This window comes from Sorghum bicolor, chromosome 6 (assembly GCF_000003195.3).
Source record: "Sorghum bicolor cultivar BTx623 chromosome 6, Sorghum_bicolor_NCBIv3, whole genome shotgun sequence".
NCBI classification, from domain to species: domain Eukaryota; kingdom Viridiplantae; phylum Streptophyta; class Magnoliopsida; order Poales; family Poaceae; genus Sorghum; species Sorghum bicolor.
This window is the reverse complement of record NC_012875.2, coordinates 58854719-58869826: the sequence shown is the minus strand read 5'-3', so window position 1 is coordinate 58869826 and position 15108 is coordinate 58854719. Positions and strand designations below refer to the sequence as shown.

The following is a 15108-nucleotide window of genomic DNA, read 5'->3' as shown; positions in this document are numbered from 1 at the left end:
AGCTAGGGTTAAAATTTGAGAGCCTTGTAACTTATAATCGCCAAAAATACAGACCTTTTACTTAATTATGATGGAAGGTGGGAGAAAATTAGGAAAAGAGAGAGAATCGCCGGGAGAGAGAGGATGAGGATTGGGTAGATTTTTTGTTTTATGTTGGTCTATTTAGGGCACTCACAATGTAAGACTCTATTACAGAATCTAAGATAATTATTACATATTATTTATGGTATTCTGCTGATGTGGCAGCATATTTATTGAAGAAAGAGGTAGAAAAATAAGACTCCAAGTCCATATTATTTGAGGTAATAAATAACTTTAGACTCTATGATAGAGTCTGCATTGTGAGTGCCTTTATAGAAATGTTCACTATAGCATCTCCAGTGTTAGGCATAAGCGAACCGGGGGAAGGAAAAAGCAAAATTCGAGCATTTGAGCGCTGAGTGTCAGAACGAAAATCATAATTTGCAGATGGGTCGAACCAAGGGAAGGAAAAAGAGAACCGGGAACAATGGAGCATTCGGACGCTCGGTGTCAAAACAAAAATCATAGTTTGCAGATGAGTCAAACCGAGGGATAAAAAATTGTTTGTGGATGCAGCGCCTCTCATCACTCTCCTACTCTCAAGAGCGCCACTCAGATAAAGTTTTTTTTTAAAATTCCATTCAGGTGCATCAGTCCATGTGCACATTAAAGGCAACGAGCTGTGCTTTTGTTCGATTGTACGGTTCAACATAGCGTTGGAGATATTCTCATAGACGACGGTTTCTTATTCGTGTATCTTGTTTTTTTTTTAAAAAAAAAACTACTATTCGTGTATCAATGCCGTGCCAGCTGCCCAGCCCGCGCGGCACAGCGGCTGCCGGTGCAAGAAACTGCAGGCAGAGGACAGGGTAATTAACCAACAAAATGCCTCCCACAGCCACGGCTGGCATGTCGGCAGCACGCCACCGATATAGCAACCTTTTTAACGGTGCTTTTTTGGGCCACATCAACGACGATTTGACGTACGACCGGCTGCCATTTTGTGTGTCTGTGGATTAGCATAGCGCCATATATAGCACATTAGCACCTATCAACGAGAGAAGCAAATCATGCAAGGGCAGGGGCACAGAGCTAGAAAGCAAGAGAGCAAGAGCAACAGAAGCATATATATATTTTACAAAGACGGCAGGGGTGCTTGTAACTACAATCCAGCGATGAAAACACACGACTAACAACATAATTGACTACACAAGGATTAAGGACAGTGTCCTATGGTTTGGTGGGGTGCCTGTGCTTGGGCTTCGCTGTCGGCGGAGAGCCAGCATGCATGGCCACGCCGCTGTAGTCCGCGCTGTAGATGAGCCCTGCCTCCGCGTCCTCGCCCTGATCCGCCGTCCAACCCGCCTTGGCCTCCTCCTCCTTGGGCTTCTTCACCTCCATAGCCACTTCCTACAAACCATGGACGGATACTGTGTCAAGTTCTCTGTCTGCACATTGCTGAAGATGTTAACTGAATCCCAAAAACAATGCATCCTATATGAAGACTGAAAACAGGCAGACAACAACGGCTGGATTCAGACTTCAGGCACTCGGTTTTTCTTTCTTTGCAGATAACGAAATGGGATTTCGATCAACAGGTTCTTGGTGATTGATTTATGAACTATGTATGGGGTAAGAACTGACCTCAGGCTGCAGCATCTGCATGTGCTTGCTCTGATGCTGGTAATGGTACCCTGATGACTGGCCGAGTTCTCTGCCTTTGCGACCTAGAACCAGCGCTGGATGCCTGCCGAGGGAAGACGGAGGAGAGGATGAAGAAGCATCTGCAGCTGCAAGAGTGGCTAGAAGAAGGATTGAAACAAGTACTACACAGGATGCCTTCATCGTGCTGCTGTATTGGGCTATTGCCATTGTTGTCGATGTTGGCAACACGAGAAGAGCAAAGCAGGCTCCTCTCTCCGAGGCTCTCTTGGGGTATTATATACAAAAATAATTTGGGACGGCTGCAGGACCCCAAATGCACGATGGTGTCTAGAGTTTGACACATTTGCAGATTAGACCTGTATTTATGAAAAGCTAGATGCTTAGTATGATTCCGATTAGTACCATCTATAAGTACCACTTTGCAACACATGGAGAAACCAGGGGCAGTTTTAGCATAATGAGCCTTAGTTTGTGGACCATTACGTCACATGTGAGAGTGAATAAGCAATTGCGTTAGGAGGAATAGGAGTGTACAATTATTAGGTACCTAGGGAGGGGCACTGGCAACCCCGAAGTTTGGCGATTTGCTGAATGCCTTTTTGAATGGCTTTTCTTTGTTTCTTTTTTTCTCTACGGGCTCTCGTGAGAATAGATAGATCCCTACTGCTAAATCTGCCAAACTAAAGAGGACCCCATGACCCAGACAGGCAACATACTGCGCAGCACACACACATGATGCTGCTCCATCGGTCGACTGAACTGATCAATGTTGTCTCTCGTCTGCACTACCGTTTACCGGCCTGATGGGATGGGCAATGTCCTCGCAGTGACACCCAATGCATCAGGGTTCTTTCATGCTCATGGTCTGGGTGATGCATCATGCCTGCAGTGAAATCCCTTGTGTTGTGTTGTGTGTATGCTGCGTGCACCTCAATATACCAAGGTTGTAGGAGACCTATCTATGCCAATAGAAGAGAGAGATAGTGACTCTTTACAGAGGATGAATGTTCAGATAGAAAAAGCAATGGCCATCAAACTGAAGTTTGACCTAATTTGCAGGACCAGGCTGTGTAAAAAAATTTGAAATGAATTTAGAATCGATTAGATTTAAATATTATTTCGAAAAACACTTTTGCAGATTCTCAACATCTCCGGGCCCCTCTTGGGCCTCACCGTGAGTCCGTGACCCCCATGCCTCAGGGTTCTTTCACGTTCATGGCTCATGTTGTGGGTGGATGCGTCATGCCTTCAGTATTTAGTGTATTACCATATGCTGCATGTATCTCAATATATGTATCAAGACTGTAGTTATAACCTCGTAGGAGACCCTATCTATGCCAAACAGAAAAGAGATCCAGTGACTCGTTGCAAAGAGATAAATGTTGAGACCAACGAAGCAATGGCCATCAAGTCTGAAGTTTGAGCCGATTTGCAGGACCAGGGCTGGCCAGTCTCAATGCATGTTTCATGGGAGTGTCATGCACATTAAATAGTGTGCCACATAAGCAAAATTGCTGACTTGGCAGGGTCATTAAATAAAAGAGTTTCATCATATGAGAGAGGAGTTTCATCCCCATGAAACTCTTGTGGCTCGGTTACCTAGTTTATAGTCTTGGTAACTGTGTCATGAAACTATGCATTGAGACTGGCCTAACCAACCACTAACCACTCTGATTTATTTGGTCCGTGTCTAACGTTGGGAAGGCAAGCTCCAAATGCGTATCTTTCTGCGGGGGACTTGTGCTGCAGATTCGTTGTACACTTGGCACTTGGCAGCATCTGGTTTCAGGCATGTTCTTGTATTCTGAAAGATGAGACACCTCATTAATTAATATTTGGTTATTACTATTATTATTATAGTTCCTGATTAGAGCCGTCTGGTGCGAGTGTCTGCCAGAATGGGGGGCTCGAGACAACGAGGTCAAGCTCAGAGAGGTTTCTTTTATCAGACCTTTGTCCTCTTTTGTCTCTTGCTAATAAGCTGTTTGGTCACGGAAACGAAGTTTTATATATGAGCTCGGTGTATATAGTAGTACTAGTATGGAAGTGTGTACCGACATGCATGCGGCCTAAAATAACATGCCACCAGCAGCGGATAGCTTCGTCGTCTCTTGCATTGCGAGTCAGTCTGGACCAGTGCCAGTTCTTTTCCGCGTTTCCGCTGCCTTTGCTCTTATTAGTTGTAGTTGGGTTCAATGTTTGTCAACAGAAAACTGTGTGCCAACTGCCAAGTGCATATATAATCGTATATAGAACCAATGATGCACGCCTAATTGTGGGGGAGATTCTCTCTACTCTTATCCATTGTGAGCGTATTTGAATAAGGAAATAGTCTAAATTACCCCATCAAGGTTTGGCCTATGTCTGAATAATCACCTACATATATCAACGTTTGGTTCTTTACTCCTCGCTCATTTCAGCTAGTCCAGTTATTCCTTAATAAAATTTGTTATTTTATTTCTCCGCATACAGGTTGAGTCTAAATTTCATTTTATTAGATGGGGCATAATACTTTATTTTTTAAAAAATATATATCTTGATTTTTTATCATCATTGTTTTGATTGGTAGGAAATTCAGTAAAAAATAAATTGACACTAAAGGTACAAAAATGTACAATATATAGTGTTGAAAATTTCATACAAAATATGATGTTTTTTTTATAATCTCATGAGGGTATAGTACGTATGTCAGCGGAAAACTGAACCAACTACCTGCCAAGTACCGGCCAGCTGACAGTGTGATAGTAATACCGCTTAATCTCGGAGGAAATTCTGTATGCATTGTAGTTTTTCTTCAAATTATCCACTCTGTGATTTCAATATATAATACCAACAGTCCCGTATATAATACAAAACCTTATTGGAGTTCACTCGAACGCTAGTCGTGTAGTGCATGTGAATGGTTGGAGGCTTGGAGCGTCCGTCCGTCTCAACGGAAGAAAACCGGACCGACTGACATGGATTGGACGCCTCTCTATCACATTTAGGCCTCGTTTAATTTCGAATTTTTTTTGATTTTAAGTCTCATGATTTATAGATAAATTATATAATTAGTTTTTCTTTTCGTCTAAATTTAATGTTCCATATATATTACAAAATTTAATGTGATGAGAAATCTTAAAAAAAATTGGTTTCTGGAGTCAACTAAACAAAGCACGCAGAAAATCCTTATCCAAGGAGCAGATTCGCTTGTCTCATCCCATGGAAGTCGTGGATACACATCATGGTGGCCGAGCGCGCGCGGCGTTTGCACCCAGGCCCAATTCTATTCGGTCCTCGTCTGCCTCGGCCAGTCGAACACTATTTTTCAATCTAACATCATAAAACCTTTTTTTTAAAAAAAAACTAACTTATTTGGTCACGCCATGTATGACGGCGCGGTAAAATCATACTACTGTGTGGCAAGACTACCACGTGACAGTCAACCGAGGTTGACTCGCTCACGTGGCACAACTTAGAAAAATTATATTTTTTTAAAGATAAAGATGCTCTTTATATGAAAATTGTAACTATTGATGAAATCTATAACTTTATAGTTTTAAGTTTTTTTTCGTTAAGATACCTAAAAAATAATATACAATTTTAGCTTCTTATTAATCGCGTACAAGTGCTTGTCGCTTTAGAAAATTATATATTTTTTATATTTCTATATGAAGAAAGATATGATTTTTTCCAAAGCGACAAGCGCTTGTACGTGATTAATAAGAAGCTGAAACTTTATATTATTTTTTAAGCATCTTAATGATTTTAAATGAAAAAAAATAAAACTACAAAGTTGTAGATTTTATCGAGGGCTATAATTTTCATATAAAGATCATTTTCATCTAAAATTGTTTTAAAAAATATAATTTTTTAAGTTGTGCCATGTCAACAAGTCAAACTGCTACGTGATAGTCTTGTTGTGCCGTCATGCATGGCGTGGCAGTATGGTTTGCGGCGCTGGCGCGGCCAAAAGGGTTAATTTTGATGAAAAAAAAGTTATACGGTGTTAGATTTAAAAGTAATGTTAAAAAAGTGTTAGAAATAAAAAAAAAATCCAACCCAGTCGAGGCAGCGGGAATCATGCCGTCCCCTGCGCGCGTCGCGGTCTGCCCAGCTCGCGCCGCCGCGTGCCGCCCGGTTCTCGATTCCGCTCGCGGCAACCGAGGTCGCCGCCGTCGTCGTCAGCGCTAGGTTGCCCTGCTCCGCGCCTGGCAGCTGGCGCGCATCACGCATTCATCGTGCCTTGCGTGGCGCTGCCGCCGGCTTGCTCGTCACGTCGCTGGGACGGCATGCAAGCACTTGCAAAAGCAACTGGGGAAAGAACGGCCGGCTCTAGAGAGAGTGGCTCTTTGCAGATATGTTCAGCTAAAAAAAGCAAATGGTCGTCAAACTGAAGTTTGAGCTAATTTGCAAGTGATAATAAGTTAATAACCAACCACTAACCACCCTGATTTATTTTGTCCGTATCTAACGCTGGCAGGGCGACTCCAAACTTCTTGTATCCTCCGTTGTAAGCTTGGAACTTGCAGAATGTCTCTCCTTACATGCATGTTAGTAGCCTGAATTCTTAAAGCTGATGAGGCTCATTAATATTTGGTCAGTTCGTGATTAGAGACGGCTGGCGTGTGTTACCCTCACGGCCTCACGGGTCGAGCAAGGAAACAAAAACGTGGTTACTACTTAGCAGCCTGAGAACGCGGGAACATGACCCACATTCTCATTCTCATCTAATGTTCCGGGAATATCTACGTTCCAGAAACACGAATGTTCACTCCCGTTTCAGAAACACCAATGTTCCTGTTCCTATGTTATATCAAATAATAATAACTCAAGTTACCAGAAACGGGAAAACAGAGACTGGAACATGGCTGCTTTGGTAGCACAGCCGGAAGTTGATATGAAAACAAAGTTTCAGTAACCTCCGACCAATAATGCCAATCTCATAAGCTGCGCATAGGTGCGTATGCAAGTGGCACTAGGAAAAAGAAAGAATTAAGACGAGGTTCCCACTTCCCAATGCTCTAGATTACATCAGACAATCTCATAGTTTTGTCTGCTTCATCTTCCCACGTTGAGCCAAGCTGAGCTGAGCAGCAACCACAACGTCAAGAACAATCGAACACCTTATCAGTCGCTGGGCGTGTCTAGTTGTCACCTTGAGGAGGAAGGCTCGCAAAAAACCTAGTCAGCCCATGCATCAAGCTTGGGGTGACAAAAAAAAAAGATCTTATAACAATTTGAGCACACAAAAGAAAGATCTCAAACTGGAGCAGGACAGTCCCATCACATCTCGTCCCCAAACCAAACGCATGCCACAAGGTTGATTGAAAAAACTTACCCGCTGACATGCGTCACTGAATCTGGCAGGAAGTGCAACTTCTCTTCTCACACCACTTCTGAGTTCACACACTATAAGCTGATAGAATATATATGTTAGTATTTTTTATTTTTCAACAGAAATGCTAAATTTTAAAGTATTTTTTATGTTAGACAAAGCGGGCCTTGTTTAGTTCCAAAAAATTTTGGGAAATCGACATTGTCGCACTTTTGTTTGTATTTGACAAATATTGTCCAATCGTAGACTAACTAAGTAACTAGGCTCAAAAGATTTGTCTCGTCAATTCCGACCAAACTGTGTAATTAGTTTTTATTTTCATCTATATTTAATACTCCACGCATGCGTCTAAAGATTCGATGTGACGGGGAATTTGAAAAATTTTGCAAAATTTTTTGGGAACTAAACAAGGCCCAAAAGATCCCAAAATGTGCACTATACTCCAATCCACTTCTAACATACCTTAATATCATTCATGGAATTGTCTCTCAAATAGTCCAAACCAATTGATAGAAGATAATCTTCCAACTGCACATAAAGTTTAGCATTTAGTTGCGTTTGCATGTAGATTGAAATTATCTATATAGATAAGGCTTGTATTTTATTTCATATTATTCACCTCAGGTAATGTTAGAGCATCCCGCCCATTGATCGAAATAATCACGTGACCAAGTTTAATACCATGATTCTCAGCATCAGAGTCATATTGTACCTGTATATATCAGCCGTGAATATATTGATCGATTATAACATCCAAACACAATGCATAAATTGGTTATAATAGCATCCACAATGCATATACCAGTTAATATAGTCATACCTTATCTATAAGATAACCACTATTGATGTCGATATCAGAGAGATCCTCCTGGAGCTGCACGTCCAACATCGCTATTGTTCTGACGTTTAAACCAAGAATGGGACGAGCAACGCGACTGAAATAAGTAGGATTTAATCAACAATAAGAAATTGCTCACATCAGTTTTCCCACTGGCCATAGTTAAACCAAACACACACCTGAATTGACTACTACTCTACTCTTACTGCATTTATTAACTGCTACACAGCTAATGACAAAATACTAGAAAATACTTTTACTAACTGCTCCACAGCAAATGACAAAATACTAGAAAAATTGTGTTGCTCTGTGCCATGGAGTGCAACCTTATTGGCCATGGTAGATTTGTTACATACTTTCATATGTTGTTACAGAACTGGTTAGAAGCTATTGCAATGATCTAGGCCATGTATGCACGGTAGTAACGGTAGTAAAAACAAACCAATTAGTAGGTTGAAGGCCAAAATTCATTATCTTTTTTTTTGCATAAAATCATATCCACTTCGTACATTGAGTGGATCAGCACAGTTGTATACTTTAGAAGAGGTAAAAGACGAGAAGAAAGGTGACTCATTCAGTAAACTATGTTACTATTGTTTCATCAAAAGCGTGGAATAAGCTAATAAAAGGTTAGCAATGCTACTGACTCTGAAATAAGGAAAATGATACTATCTTGTACACGTCGGCTCCTAGCTAATCAACCAATAACTAAGCAATTAGGCCACAAACTGAAATCAACTTACTTGAACTGTCTAAACATGTCGTCGCATTTTACAATAGTAGAAATTGAAATAACAGCAGGATGTGGATCCCAACTGACAACCATCCCTCTAACCTTCCCACTGTGGTCAATCACCATTCCACCATTGCCACCCTACATAAAAAAAATACTGCACAATTCAATAAACAATTTAAGCAAAAACATCAAGTCAAAGAATCATGATTATTACCACAGGGAGGTCACAGCTGAGAAACATGTAGAAGTCACGCCCTAAAATGTTTGATTCCTCTAGCCATTTGACATTTCCATGCCTAACCCCCAAGGACATGTCATCGTCCCTAGCCAACACAAAAACTTCTTGACCATACTCCGGGCCATGTCCAACAGAAGGGAGCTCAAGTGGAAAATCTAAAGAGATGCGCAGTAGAGCAATGTCATAATGATCACTTAAGTAAAGAAGCTCTGCATCCAAGACAGTCTTCTTGCCCGACAAGCCAACAGATAGCTGAAAAGAGGGTCATACACTCATCCTTAAAATTTTCAAAAACAAACAGGTATAACTGTGAAACAGATACTAGGATTAGTAGTATATGCCTCCTATGCCCTTTTGATTGATATGTATGAGGGATGCAACAGTAAAAGCAAATAGCAACAGTTGAGTACTCCCTCTATCCCAAAAAAAAACTTGATGTTTTAGTTTTGTTCTAAGTCAAACTAACTAAAGTTTGAACAAATTTATTCAATAGGATACTAATGTTTTACATTAGCAAATAAGTATCATTAGATTCATCATGTAATATTTTTTCATAATATATGTCATAAATGTAGCAAATTCCTCTACGAATTTGGTGAGACTTGAGATAGTTTGACTTATGATAAAATAAAACATGAGGGAGTAGAGGTTCTAGCATACAGTAGAATAGATGGCCATCATACCAGGGCAGTTATGCAGATGCCTTTTATATGTATGTACATATATGTGCAAGTATGCAACGCAAAGAGTAGCATCTTAACAGCTCACAACTGTCAAATCCCTAGTGTTTGTGTGCATCCTACCTTCATTGCCAACATACATTTAGGTATTTTTCTAAGAAAATAAATTATAAGGAACAAAAAACTTGTGCCCTCTCATTTCTACAAGTAACAAATTACAGACATCAACTGGTTAAAGACATCAATAAATGATATGCAGCCTAAACACTTGTTGCAGCTTGGAACTAATGGCAGGTGCACATTGAAAACACCAAGGATCTATTGGTGTGTGCACCTAAAACACCTTGAACTTTGAATGCCTATGATTGCTTTTATGTGTAATTAAGCTGCGGGAACCTTTTATCTAAAAAAAATTACATAAAACATCACTACAAAAACATCACGGCCTCACGGGTAAAATGCAGCATGGTTGGTGACTATGGCAACCTATGTGCGCGCATATGTGTGTGTTTGGGGCGAGGGGGGCAACAGAATGTACTAGTATATGGGCACGACAGAGTGTACTACTGTATGGGCTGCAAAATCATCAATTCAACTGCACTCTGTTTCCTGATCATACCTTGGGTAAGGGATCAAGTTTCCTGCCTTCTATGCACACAGCTTCAGAACACGTCACTATAATGGCATGGTGGCAAGCAGGTGTCTCAGACCAGTGTCTAATGATGATCCCAGAACACTGTGGTAGCCTCTCCCCATCTGCAGATATATGATATCAATGTTACAGTTAACCATGGCGAAAAAATGGGTTGCATCTTGCTTTAAAATTGACAGGTAATCCTACCATGCATAATGGAAACATGGACAACACCGCGTGCTGCGCGCAGAATCATCATCTTGTCTCCTGGGCTCTGGACAGAATTGGTGGTGCCCGAGTCTTTGGGCTCCATCGCGGCATAGCGAATGCGATCAGGATCTGAAGAACATTAGAGAAAAAAAACTTATTGTGGTCAGTTTTATAAAAAACTATCTTTGCTCAAGCACTGATCGACACATATCAATGAAAAGTAAATCCTTCTGTCACACTATGGAATGTTTAGGTGGAGTGGAGACAAATAATAAACTTCTAGTCTCACAAATCACGCACACTAAATCTTGTGTATTAATACAGTGTTCAGAGTGGCACTTGTGCATTGTAGTTTCTTAAAAATAACAAAATTGTACAGGATGGCTAGTTTCTTAAAAATAACAAAATTGTACAGGAATATTAAACAAATGTGCACAAAAAGTAACAGAAAAGAACAATTTTCTTAGTATGACATAACATTAAACAATCATTTTGCATTCACAATATACCTCATATGAATATATGATACTATCCTTTAATCCTTTAATTTTAAAAATAGGTAAACAAGTGATAATAATATGATCATAGATCACAAAATGGCAGATATTGTGAGAAATACTACTAATTGGGTGCCCATATTCCATAGCTTGTGCTTATGCATATCCTAACTAGGCGTGATCTGGATACATACAAAATCTCCCAATTGACAAATCAATAATCTATTTAGGTATTCATTTTTTTTAAATCACAAAATACATTTACATGTGCCCATGTATAGCATCCTTACTCTTATGGGGTAGCTTTTTTGCCAAGAAGATAAGAAAAAATTGGCCATGTATGTTGTATTTCTAAGTCACCACAAAACCTGGGCCTTATCTAGTATGGTAGCATCTAATGGGCTTTTCTTTGTCGCCTGGCCCATACTGCTTTGGTTTTCGCTTTTGTTCAGCAAACAGAACATCAAAAGGCATAGTGATGTGTTGCAACTCTCAAAGAAGAAGGGGTGGGGTTCCTCACGACCTGATTAGGTAGGGCGGCCACCCCACCCTACCTTGCCCTTTGGTAGGTTCGCCACTCATACGTAATCCTAAAACACTCTGGTAGGTTTGCCACTCATAGGTAATCCTAAAACTCCCAACCCAAATTTGTAGCCCTAGATAGCTAACATAATCGATGAGATTGCTGAAAAGGACTGGCTTGCGAGATTCAACAGCTTACCTTTTTCAAGCATATCACTGATCTTATGGCACTCCTCATTCCATTTCTGCAGATCGTTGATCTTGCCGCTTGTTGAAAATGGCGGGTATCGAGATTGGGGTGCACCAGCTTGGGCAGTTGAACTCTCTCCTGGCTTTGCCTTCTTTAGAGCTGAGGCTCCTTTTCCTTCTGCGGTCTGCTTCCTCCTCCTCCGCATCTGTGTTAGTTAGTACTACTACAGAAGTTAGATCAGATGGTGGTTTCGAATGATTTCAACACTACAACTATTTCACAATCAGACTTTATCCAGTAGCATTTGTTCAGAACTAAGTTGCACGGATACAGATACATGTAAGGATACAGATAAGCAGATACAGTAATTTCTATAAAAAAAAAACCTGATACCCGATACACAGATACGTTACTATTTTTTCTAAAAAAATAAAAATCATAGTAATGCAGGTCTGAATTTAAAACCGATATAACAATTAAACCTCACAATGAACTACTTAAGAGTAGTATTATTACATCACAGAAGGTCTGAAGTCTCATCAGCTCTCAAATATAGTAGTCTCTCTGAAATTTAGAAAATTAATAAAAAGGCATTCGGGCTTGCAATTCATGCAGCAGCAAGTTCGTATTCCTTATTTGGTTCATTGTCATCCACAATATCAACCGGCGGCTCATCCAGACCAAAAGACCGCTAGCACTAGCACTGCTCATATTTGGAGACGCCATCTACTGCATCCAAATAGATTGAGAATGGGGAGAGGAAGACGAAGTGGGGAGCAAAGAAATCAAGCAACAAGCGGCTACGAACTGAAGAAGAAGAGGAGGAGGAGGAGATCGAGAACAGGGAAGGGGATGAACTTTCCCTGGAGCCTGGGTCCAAGTTGCAGGGACGGAGGCTCGTCGCCGGCGAGAGGAGGCGGATGCTCGTCGCCTGTGGCCGGCGGGCGGCGAGCGGGGGTTGCCGTCACCGCGTGGGGTTACGGCGCGAGGCGCGGGCGTGCGGGGAGTGCGGGCATCGCAGGCTTGGGCGTTGGGGGCAGAGCGATATGCGACTCTGTTATTGGGCTGGGCCGTATCCACAAGGGCTGATAGGTATCAGCCCATACGTATCCAATATTCACAAAAATATACTCGTTCCATCCCAAATTATAAGTCATTCCAAAAATCTTGGAGAGTCAAAGCATTTTTACGTTTGACCAAAATTGTAGAGAAAAATACTAAGAATTGTAACGTAAAGTGAGCATACTATGAAAATATAATTAAGAAAGAATCTAATGATACTTAGAATTGTAACGTAAAGTGAGCGTACTATGAAAATATAATTAAGAAAGAATCTAATGATACTTAGTTGGTATCATAATAATTATTATTTATTATATATAAATTCGATCAAACTTAGAAAAGTTTGGCTTTCCAAAATTCTTGGAATGACTTATAATTTGGAATCGAAGGAGTAATAAAAATTGGGATACTCCCAGTCCAAGGATACGCGTGGCTTCGTGGACGTATCCGTGTAGCATAGTACATAGCAGAACAACACCATCAGTCTGTCTGCATCTGGTAGTAGCAAGATTATGTATTCTTCAAAAAGGAAATACAACGTAACCTTAATGTGCACAGATCAAGTTTTGCATCATATTCTAATCATCAAACGTGAATAATTAAACAGCAGGGAGTGTAATACGATGAGAGCGGTGCGGCGCGGCCTGTATGTATTCGTCGGCCGGCTCGGGTCAACGTGGGATCTCTCCTCTTCAAATCGAATCCTGGGTTCAGGATCAAACCCGCTAATGCCACGTCGCTCAGTAGCGAGAAAATTGCTATTCTAAGACTCTCAAACATATGTCTGTGCTAAAATAGGATTTCTAACGTTGATATCGCTAAAACGACATATGGAACGTTTGCACTTTATTTTCTATGACATTTGGTGTATTAAGTCTCTTTTTTTATCTAAATATATGTATTTTTTTGTTCTTTTTTGACACTTTTACCCTTGTCATCTAGACATTAACCGTGAAGGAATTTTATCGGTTTTCATTAGACGTTGGTTCGGTAGGCAGGCTGTGCAAGGCCATCGGCGCCTTGGCGGCCAGACCATCGGGAGTCGCGGCCACGGAACCAGGCTGGGCGTCCAGGATCTCGGATGGTGTTTCCAGCTAGACTACTAGGAGCCATGTCCAGGCCACCAGGATCGCTGGCTCCATCAACACCAGGCGGAGGGTCTCCATCCACCATCGGCACCAGGTAGGGGAGGGAGTTCAAGTGCATCAGAGATCTGAAGTGCACTAGAGATCGGAAGACACACGTGCACTAGAGATCGGAAGGCACGTGCACTAGAAGGGCCAGCGGCGTACACCAGGAGTGGTCGGGCAGCCGGCCGGCGGCCTCGCTAGGCGTCGTCACGCAACGTAGGGAGATGAATCGATCGATAGGTCACGGGTAGATCCGTAGATGAATTCCCGTATGTAATCCGTAGGCAGAAGGTCAACGAGTCAAAAGAGAAAAGAAATATATGTATTTAGATGAGAAAAGAGACTTAATACACCAAATGTCATGGAAAATAAAGTGCAAATGTTTCGGATGTCGTTTTAGCGATGTCAACGTTAGGAATCCTATTTTAGCAAAGCCACATGTTTAGGAGTCTTAGAATAGCAATTTTCTCCTCAGTAGCATGTTAAAAGTTGAATCTATATTATCTATTTCTAATATATAATTAGTTCTCAATGTAAAATCTCTTATACATGTTAGAGCACGTTAAAAAGTAAAAAAAAAACAAGGAAAATATAAGACCTTGTTTAGTTCACTCTGAAAACCAAAAAGTTTTCAAGATTCCCCATCACATCGAATCTTGTGGCACATGCATGAAACATTAAGTATAGACGAAAACAAAAACTAATTACACAGTTTAGCTGTAAATCACGAGACGAATCTTTTGATCCTAGTTAGTCAATGATTAGATAATATTTGTCACAAACAAACGAAACTGCTACAGTGCCGAAAACTTTTCACTTTTCGAAACTAAACAAGGCCTAAGAACAGTGCAAAGTTGTCTGCCAATCGAGACGGTCGACCACGTCAGCCCGTGGCAGGCTGGTGGAGGAGGAAAAAAATAGATATTTTTTTAGGTTCTCAATACAAAATCTTAAAAATAAAGAAAAAATACACGAGCCTAGACGCAAAGTGTTTGTCCTATTAATTTATTTTTCTTTTATTCTTTAAATCGGTCTAAAATAGATAAATGCGTAGTAACTCATAGGAAAATCTAAAAATTACAAAACAAAATTTTTTCAGCTCCACATATGTAGATCAGTAAAAAAAATATCACAAATTTTAGTATTTTTTTACTGGAGATGCTTGCCTATGCTTTTTAGTGTAAAATTGATCGGCTGAAAATTGATAAATGTGTAGTAGTTCTTATAAAAATCTAAAAATTACAAAACAAAAATTGTTCAGCTCCACATATGTAGATCCATGCAGTAAACAAAAAATATCATAAATTTTAGGTTTTTTGCTAAAGATGCTTGCCTATGCTTTTTAGTGTAAAATTGATCGGCTGAAAA

The 15108-nt window shown here is 40.5% G+C and overlaps 2 protein-coding genes across 2 annotated transcripts; both read right to left on the bottom strand.

Moving 5' to 3' along the window:
• On the bottom strand, positions 1115 to 1954 carry LOC8070261. Its single transcript, XM_002447214.2, has 2 exons — positions 1666 to 1954; positions 1115 to 1431 (listed from the first exon to the last, which is right to left on the bottom strand). The coding sequence occupies exons 1-2, from the start codon at positions 1891 to 1893 to the stop codon at positions 1252 to 1254; spliced, it is 408 nt and encodes a 135-aa protein (XP_002447259.1). The 5' UTR covers positions 1894 to 1954; the 3' UTR covers positions 1115 to 1251.
• Positions 6527 to 12554, bottom strand: LOC8082531. The gene is made up of 10 exons (XM_021463796.1): positions 11558 to 12554; positions 10337 to 10468; positions 10115 to 10251; positions 8792 to 9067; positions 8585 to 8715; positions 7824 to 7938; positions 7623 to 7715; positions 7466 to 7531; positions 7007 to 7084; positions 6527 to 6870 (listed from the first exon to the last, which is right to left on the bottom strand). The coding sequence occupies exons 1-10, from the start codon at positions 11751 to 11753 to the stop codon at positions 6850 to 6852; spliced, it is 1245 nt and encodes a 414-aa protein (XP_021319471.1). The 5' UTR covers positions 11754 to 12554; the 3' UTR covers positions 6527 to 6849.

Excerpts from the sequence above, each read along its gene's own strand:
- LOC8070261 (XM_002447214.2), bottom strand. The coding sequence starts at position 1,893 with ATGGCAATAGCCCAATACAGCAGCACGATGAAGGCATCCTGTGTAGTA. Across the intron at positions 1,432-1,665 it reads TGCAGATGCTGCAGCCTGAG|GAAGTGGCTATGGAGGTGAA; the intron begins GTCAGTTCTTAC and ends CATGGTTTGTAG.
- LOC8082531 (XM_021463796.1), bottom strand. The coding sequence starts at position 11,753 with ATGCGGAGGAGGAGGAAGCAGACCGCAGAAGGAAAAGGAGCCTCAGCT. Across the intron at positions 7,939-8,584 it reads GACATGTTTAGACAGTTCAA|TCGCGTTGCTCGTCCCATTC; the intron begins GTAAGTTGATTT and ends TACTTATTTCAG. Across the intron at positions 6,871-7,006 it reads TCAGTGACGCATGTCAGCGG|CTTGATGCATGGGCTGACTA; the intron begins GTAAGTTTTTTC and ends TGTCACCCCAAG.